This window comes from Lactuca saligna, chromosome 3, assembly GCF_052625555.1.
Source record: "Lactuca saligna cultivar CGN05327 chromosome 3, ASM5262555v1, whole genome shotgun sequence".
Lineage (NCBI taxonomy): Eukaryota > Viridiplantae > Streptophyta > Magnoliopsida > Asterales > Asteraceae > Lactuca > Lactuca saligna.
The window spans coordinates 8,383,650-8,392,326 of record NC_136419.1 but is presented as its reverse complement, the minus strand read 5'-3'; the positions used below and the strand labels follow the sequence as shown (position 1 = coordinate 8,392,326).

Below are 8,677 nucleotides of genomic sequence, written 5' to 3'. Positions count from 1 at the left end.
TGGTAAATATATAAACATCTTCTACAAGCTTTGCGTTTTAAGACCTTGGTAACCACTGTAATATCTAGTTCTACAATCTCTCGTTAATTACACACTTTGGAGAAATCGCCTCATCCAGGTCTAGGACTCCTAATGCAGTGACTTTTTTTTTGATTAGCTGTAATTGACTAGATTTGTTTTATTTTCTCTCTAATTGACTTTGAAATCAGGTGAACTTACAGTTCATTTATTGTTAATTATCAATTGCAGGTGATAGATTTTGTTAGTTTATTTATTCTTAATTATCAATTACATGTGAAATCAATTACAGTTCATATATTGTTAATTATCATTGTTTCAAGATTTTGTGACAAATTTGGTTATTTACTTTTCATTTATTGTTAATTGGTCATTGTTTCAAGGTTTTGATTATGTAGATTATGAAATTAGGATCCAATTGACATATGTTTATTGATTATAAAATTACTTTTCAATCCAGTTAGATATGGAATCAAGGGAAGAACAACCATCGCAAGCACAATCTCAAGCTCAATCCCATTCTTCGGTTCAATCAAATGTACGAACAAAGACGGATATAGCATGGGAACATGTTACTCAAGTCGTTGATGAGAAGGGGAAAAAGGCATGGATATGTAACTTTTGTCAAAAAGTTATAGGTGGTGGTGGAATAAACAGGGTTAAGAAACATCTTGCTGGTATTAAAGGTGAGGTAGCATCATGTCCAAAAGTTAGTCCAGAAGTGCGGTTTACAATGCAAGGAAAGTTGAAAGAGACTGCCCAAAAAGAAAAAGAAAAACGCACCACTAGTGTTACTATCTTGGATGATGATGAAGAGATGGAGGAAATAGAAATGTCAACTGTGAAAAAGGGTAAAAGGAAATCTACTTCAAACTTGCATCCATTTTTTACAAAAGGTATAAATGATCCTTCCCAACCCACTATTAAATCTGCAATGCAAAGTAAGGCAAAAATACATGATGTGGATTTAGCTATTGCTATGTGGTTTTATGATGCATGCATACCTATGAATGCTTGCAACTCTCCTTTTTTTCAACTTATGGTAGATAAAATAGCAAGCATTGGTTATGGGTACAAAGCACCTAATTATCATGCTCTGAGGGTTAATTTATTGACAGATGCAAAAAAGTCAGTTTCATTGATAATTGATTCGTTAAGAAGTCAATGGGTTGATACAGGTTGCACAATTATGAGTGATGGGTGGAGGGATGTTTCACAACGACATTTGATTAATTTCTTGGTTTATTGTCCGAAAGGGATATCATTTCTTAAATCTGTTGATGCATCTGATATAGAGAGCAATGCTACAAATTTGTGTAATTTGTTTGCTGAGATTGTTGAAATGGTAGGAGAAAAAAATGTGGTTCAAATGGTAACTGATAATGCTGCTAATTACAAGCTTGCTGGTACTAAGTTATGTGAAAGATATCCTTCTATTACTTGGTCTCCATGTGCAGCGCATTGTCTTAATCTTGTATTAAAGGATCTTTCAGAATTGGATAATGTGAAAAGTTTGGTCAATCTTGCATCGAGGGTTACTATTTTTGTTTATAATCATAAGTGGCCGTTGAATTGGTTAAGAAAAAGACCCGGTTGGAAAGAAATTATCCGTCCAGGTGCTACTCGGTTTGGTACCGTGTTCATAGCATTGCAAAGTTTGTATGACCATAAAGAAGATTTACAAGCAATGGTCATATCTAATGAGTTTAAGAAGATGTTGAAAGTGGGAAATGCGGTTGAATGTAAACAGATTGTCTTGAATGAAATCTTTTGGAAGAATTGTTTGATTACAGTGAAAGTGATGACTCCTTTGTTAAAGCTTTTGCGGTTGTGTGATTCGGATGAAAAACCTGCAAATGGTTATGTTTACGAGGGAATGCGTCGGGCAAGAAGAGGGATTAAGGAATTATTTAAGAAGAAGAAGGAATTATATAGGCCTTACACTAACATAATTGATAGCCGTTGGGATAGGATGTTAAGAAAAAGTATTTATTGTGCGGCTTATTGGTTGAATCCTGTTTTCCAATATGATCATGCAAATCTTTGTAAGAAGAATGAGGTGTTTCAAGGCGTTCTTGAAATGGTTGAGAAGACTTTTAAAGGTGATGACGTGTTAAATATTACCTTGAATTTAGGGAGGTTTCGTGATGCTGAAGGTACCTTTGGTAGATCTAGTGCCGTTGCTTCTCGTAATCTTACTCGTCCAGGTATGATTTAAACTTAATGTGTCATTATTATATATAAAATATTGTATTTTCTAATATATTTTTTTTGCTGACTATATCATTTGTAGATGAGTGGTGGAAGTTATTTGGCGGAGATATTCCGGTTTTGCAAAAGTTTGCTATTAGAATATTAAGTCAAACGGCATCTTCTTCCGGTTGCGAACGTAACTGGAGTGTATTTGAAAGGATTCACACGAAACGGAGGAATAGATTGGAACATCAAAGGCTAAATGATCTTGTATTTGTTCATTACAACTTGCGTTTACAAAATAGGTATGGTAACTTGCTAAGATATACTATGCTATAAAATGACCAAGTTATATTTGAGATTTTTTTGAATGTTTTTGTAGATTGAAGGTTGATATGAGGTCTTACGATCCTGTTGACTATGAAAATATTGATAAGACGGGATTTTGGGTGGTTGAAGAAGAGCGGGAAGGAGAACTTAATTATGATGATTTGGAAAATATGCTTGATGAGCAAGAGCATGAACCGGCTTCTGAATCACAAGGTGACCATGTTGATCATGAAGTTGATAGTGAATTTCAGTTATTAAGTGACCGCGAGATCGATGCTTATAATACTCCAATTTCTCAAGATCCATGATTTGGTTTGGTCGTAACGTGTTTGGATTTGTCTAGAACTATGTTTTCTTTTGTTATTTATACTTTATGTTGTTTGTTGTGTTAAGATTGATCTATAACATATTATTAATACTCTATGTAGTTGTTTGTTGTGTTAAGATTGTTTTTTGTGTTTAGATTAAACTTTGTTGACATCAAATTATTGGTATTATATGTCTATGTAGTGTGGAGGAAAGCAAAAATATATGAAAATAAAAAAAATGCCATAAACCGGGTTGACCCGGCGGTTGAACCGGTTGACCCGTGAACCGGTCTTCACACCGGGTCAACTAAAAACCCGGGTTTTAAAACATTGGTTAGAAGACATAGGTTTAGATTTGTGCCAACAAGATGACACGTATACATTTTTAAGTCTGTAATCTTCTAAAAAATAAATAACGTGTTGTACCAAAAGTTTGTGTGGTGCAGACATATGAGGTTAGGAAGAACTTTTGCAAAATAAAAACAAACACCATCTTAGTTATCTATCTCTATAAATTGTTGGAGTAGAATTTTATTTATTTTTGTATTTAGTCTATGAGTTGAACTTTTATTTGTTTATCATTTATATGTATACGTGGGGATATTTTTGCAACAACGTTTAAATTAAAATATATTTTTATCCTAAAGTACGTTGTTATTCCCAATGATCAAAGGTGATTGATGTTTCACACAATCACCGCCTCCCAATTTACATATCTACTACATGTGTTTCTCATCACAATCACAAATCAAAACCACATGTTTCTCGATCTAAGACTTTCATCTTGATATATGCAACTACACCAAACACAAATTGAATATTTTTTACCATATAGTGGTAGAAAACGTATGAATCGATGTTTTGACCGACTACATATGTAACAGATTCCAAATGTTTATGGATGCTAATAAAAGTATGATCATGTTTAATGGTTTAAAGAAGAAATATTTGCTTTTAAGGCATGGATATTTGAGTTATAATAAGGTTTTTAGTATGTTGAGATAATGAGAGTTCTACAAGAACTATGCTCTTAATTATATTGAATTTTGTGTTTTATGTTTAGTTTAAGTATTAAGTCTTGATATGAGTTTTAGTTAATTGATGGCTTTCAAGTAGTAGCTCAATGAATTCCACTATTAGGGATCCGCATATGTTCTTATATGTAGAGGTGCATAAAATTGATTTTTTTTTAATGAAAACGAGTTGGTTTTGGAATTGATTTCAGATTGGGTCAACTATTTAAAACCTGGGCTAAATCGGTATGGATTGAACAGTTATATCATTTCAGAAAACAACATTTCATTTCCCTTTTCAAACTCCAGTATGCTAAAAACATAATCATGCGCTTCATCATTATCCAAGTATTAAGATTTACCCAACTCATTTTCATCGTTTTAATCACATCTTGTTTAATTTTAACAATGCAAACAACACAAAAGGGTTAAACCCCATCCTCTCCTCTTCTCTCCTCTTGTTCTCCAACAAATGAATTACGTAATATAATCAACAAGTGTGTTTATGTGAAAAAATAGAAAAATCTGGCACCACATACATCTGCAAAGAAGAAAGAACTCAATAGCTATGCCCCTATGAGTATGACTCCTTACCCATTCAGACACTTTTTTTTTTTTTTTTTTTTTAATTATTTTACCTTGTTGAGTAAAAGAGATGTTCGAAGCTGAGCATCATCTTTGATAAAACTCCACCACATGTAAGTAAGTGGGATTGTTGTAGCATGCCAAACAGCATGTGCATCAATAAATCCTTGGTATGGAGGAAAATCATATATTTCTAAAAGCATTGCTAATGCACCCGAAACTATCACAAACCATAGTTTTACACGTGATGGATGACCACTTATTCCACCCCATATTGCCCATATTAATAGCTGTGCAACTCCCATTGTAACACACACTTTCATGTTCCACCCTGATCATATCATTTTTATAAATAAACAAAAAATTAATGTTGTGATTATTGATTTATTTTTTTCCAATCAAGCCATAATAGTTTCAGACATCTTTTCAAATTAATCATATTGACATATTACTATGATATAACACCCAGGTCAAAGTGGTAAATTTGGAAACTTACCATAATCAAGTTTGTAGTTGTTGAGGTACAAAATGTGGGTGGTGATAAATGCAAGCAAAGGGGCAGAAACCATGACTCTTGCAGCCTCCAGCCTCACATTGAAGCTTCTTAATATGGATACAATCAGTGAGTATCCAAGCAATGCAATTGCAGAATAGTAGTCTAGCTTTTCTGTCAATTCCACATCTCTGTGTACATAACAAAAAAGTTTATAAAACTTTGTTATTTAATATATATATATTTGGGAAAAACAATCATGTAGGTAGTGTTTGGTATGCAGTAATCAAAGAGGGAATGGAATGGAAATCTTGTTTGTTTGTCAAATAGGAATGGAATGGAGCATTCCGGATGGAATCATTTCATTCCTTTGTGATTTGATTCCATCATACCAAAAGAGAACCCGATAAACTCACCGACTGTGAAAAACAGCACTCCAAAACCAGGAATTCAATGCTAGAAGCCCGTATAGATGCCATAGACCAGCATAATCATAGTATGGCTTTTTATCTGGTTTCATAGGTAGCTTGTAATGCAGAAGAATGAAGAAGGAAAGCCACCCATGAAAGTGCATTGCTAAATTCAGAGCAGAAAATGCAACAGAAGCAGGCTCCTGGGAAAAAAAATTATTTTTTGAAGATCAATAAATGTTATTTAGAATCAGATTTGAGGTGTTAAATGTTAAGATTACCTGAATTCCAAATACCCTTTTAAAAGGCCATTTTCCATGATACTTGACTGGTTTTTGACCAGATGATGCTCGTTCTTGCTCCTTTTTTACCATACAATGGTACCTACAATCACTTTGGCAATCCCATTGAGGTTCTTGCATGTACCAAGGAGCATCAAGAGGGGTGCCATTAGATGAGATGTTGCAGTGTGGAAGGCATGTATCTCCCACACATCCAATTTCTTCACAGTTTATTAGGCATGACCTAGATTTGGTACAAAAAAGATGTGTAAGTTTTCCTTTGAAAGATGATATGAAGGAAGATGACACAAGATTTACTTACCTATATGAGGGGTCAGCATCACCAATGCTTGCATGAAGAACACCCAAGGAACAAAAAAGTGACAAAAGGAAACTGATCCGGTAGCAACCTAGCATCTGATCAGAAAATTGTTTTACTCATGTTAGAACGAATAAGATTCATATGATAATAATGTTAATGCAGAAAATAATGTAAATGCAAGAATAATCCAATTTAATTGTTTAGACAATGCAATTTTGTTTGAATCGACTAGTTGATTTTGGGTTCAAAAAACTCAGTAACCTAATACAGAATGCTTGATTCATGATTCAACTAAAATCAAATCGAATAAAACTTTTTTGGAACCACTTCCTTTCATTATATGTTGACTTAGAGTCTTGGATTTGTTACCTGCAGCGATGAACGGTGGTCCGGCAGCGTTGGCAGTGAGGCAATGAACGGCGGCGTGGGTTGTGTTGTTGGGACTTAGGAGAGCGATTCGATCTGATGCTGAAATTGACACCTGATTTGAATCATAAAAGCAACTGCAGTAAATACCTAGTCGATTAGTAAATCAACTAACGCGATTATAGAGCAGATAATGGTGTATGGATACTAATTTGCAAGTTAAACTAATTCCGAGAAACTAATCGCTGGTTAGTGGCAAAATTTTCTCGACGGAGCTTGTAAATCAAAGATCAGAAACCATTAAACGGAGTTTGAGAAATAGAAGAAGTGATCTTCACCGTTTACCTTGTGGAACTTCCGCCTGGTTCACCTCGTCAATGCTATGTGTGTGAGTCGAAGAAAAATTATATGAACTTCCGTTTTCCTTTTATCTACGCAAATAGTCCTTCATATATCCACAAATATACAATCTACTCCTTGCAGTTTTGTAACACAAATCACCGTGAACTTAAACCTTTTTGGTCCTTTATGTTTATATCTTCAAACATTATTTTTAAATTACACTTAAAAAAAAAAAGATAAACATCATTTAATTTTCTAAATGTTTCTTAAAAGGAAGATGAATATCTCAAATGCATGAAAGCTACTAACATCATAGTTCGTATCTTTGTAATGTTTATATTATAACAATGTTTTATCATCTTTATGAATCAATGATTCTTTGAAAAAGTTTAAAGAAGGGAACAATAAGGACTTTAGAGATATGGTGGTCTTAGAAATAGGCAAAGGTGAAGCAACACGAGAGTTAGGGTATATGTAAATAATTAATTTATGAGAAACAATCTAAAATTTTTTTGGACTTCTCCCCTGTGAAAACTCACAGGTAATCATGCTACGAATGCAAAGTAGTTATGGAAGATTGTGGCTCGAACTATCATAGAGGTACTAAAAAAAATAATTAGGAGACACTTCTACGATATTCATTGATATTTCCTAGAAGAGTAAGAGGATATTTGGGATTGCTTTAAAAACAATTTTTTGATTTTTTATTTTTCAAAAAATCAAAAAAATTGAAAAGATATTTTCAAGGTAGAAGAGATTTTTTGAAAACAACTTTTGGATAAAAGGAAAAGAAGTTGATTCTAAAAGTCATAAAATCTGACTTTTAGGGCTTTTGTGTTTTTTGAAAAGCAATTTTTGCTTTTTTACATCAAAACACATTTTAAACATTTATTTTTGGAAAAAGATCTTTTATAAAAAAAAACTTAAGGCTAGAAAAGATATCCCAAACACCCCCTAATCCTTATAGTATATCAAGTTGAACTATGTAAAAGAAGTGACGGATAAAACCAAAAGTTTTATACTAAGTCTAAAATCGGATTGATACCATGTTTTAAATCAGATGTCAGAAAGCCGTTAAAAATATCTTATTTCAAATATTATGGAATTCTAACTAACTTGACAAATCGGATATCCTTAAAGTAGATTTTTTCCTAAACTGGATCTAGATCGGATTTTAGTTTTTCTAAAAACCAATTTGGATATTCACCTCTTTAGTATAACATTAGGATTTTTTTAATACTTAAATATTGAATTGTTTAATAATAAATTAGTAATTAACAAATAATTTATCTCTTAGAAAATAAATTACGATAAACAAATAACTTATTCAATTATTTTGGGGTTTTATTATAAACTCTCAAAACTTAAACTTTATTACTTGTTTTTTCAAATTGCCTTTATAGATTCCGTTGTAATAGACGACACCATCATCAAAATAATTTTGCCACCGGTTATTTCAATTATATGAAAAAAGTTAGAGTTTAAAAAACCTTAATGCAACAAGATTCGTATTTAATTAAATCATATTCTTAAGTTAATGGGTTTGGTCAACAAGAACAGCAAACTTTTCACTAGCATGGGTAAAGTTTATTATTATAAGTGAGTTCCAAGAATAGAACACTTATACACTATGGTTGCATGGACAACATTGTTGATCCTTGTAGGAGGGATTTTTACTCAAACTAAATAATTACACCATGTAAATTCTTCATGAATGGCTACTACTTGTCTACTTGATGCTTCCAAACTAAATAATTACCGAATGTAACTTGAATCTTATTGATAAATTTGAATACACGTACCACAAATAATCGACTAAAATGGGGAGACCAAATTGCATACATTAATTACTAGTATTTTTTGCAAGAACACTCACCATTTTTAAAGCAATGAAACCGATTGCAACCCTTTACAACAATCTTCGAATCAACTATCTTTAATATCATCTTTAAAGCAGCATGACAATCTTTACAAACACGTAAATTCTTCATTACCTTAATCTGTCTCCCATGTCAA

At 32.7% G+C, this 8,677-nt stretch overlaps 2 protein-coding genes across 4 annotated transcripts; one reads left to right on the top strand and one right to left on the bottom strand.

Moving 5' to 3' along the window:
* Window positions 1-484: 484 nt before the first annotated feature.
* On the top strand, window positions 485-2,849 carry LOC145035174 (uncharacterized). The gene is made up of 3 exons (XM_078983764.1): window positions 485-2,225; window positions 2,312-2,516; window positions 2,594-2,849. Exons 1-3 carry the CDS (start codon window positions 485-487, stop codon window positions 2,847-2,849), a joined length of 2,202 nt encoding a protein of 733 aa, XP_078839890.1.
* Window positions 2,850-4,173: 1,324 nt separating this feature from the next.
* LOC145034395 (uncharacterized) lies at window positions 4,174-6,738 on the bottom strand. 3 transcript variants are annotated; one of them, XM_078982797.1, is made up of 7 exons: window positions 6,665-6,738; window positions 6,323-6,456; window positions 5,954-6,048; window positions 5,632-5,875; window positions 5,357-5,553; window positions 4,944-5,131; window positions 4,174-4,778 (listed from the first exon to the last, which is right to left on the bottom strand). In XM_078982797.1, the coding sequence occupies exons 3-7, from the start codon at window positions 6,046-6,048 to the stop codon at window positions 4,492-4,494; spliced, it is 1,011 nt and encodes a 336-aa protein (XP_078838923.1). In that variant the 5' UTR covers window positions 6,323-6,456; window positions 6,665-6,738; the 3' UTR covers window positions 4,174-4,491. The 3 variants fall into 3 exon arrangements, with proteins under 3 accessions (XP_078838923.1, XP_078838924.1, XP_078838925.1); XM_078982798.1 differs by having other exon boundaries at window positions 6,323-6,434; window positions 6,665-6,732; XM_078982799.1 differs by having other exon boundaries at window positions 6,323-6,434; window positions 6,658-6,721.
* Window positions 6,739-8,677: the final 1,939 nt, after the last annotated feature.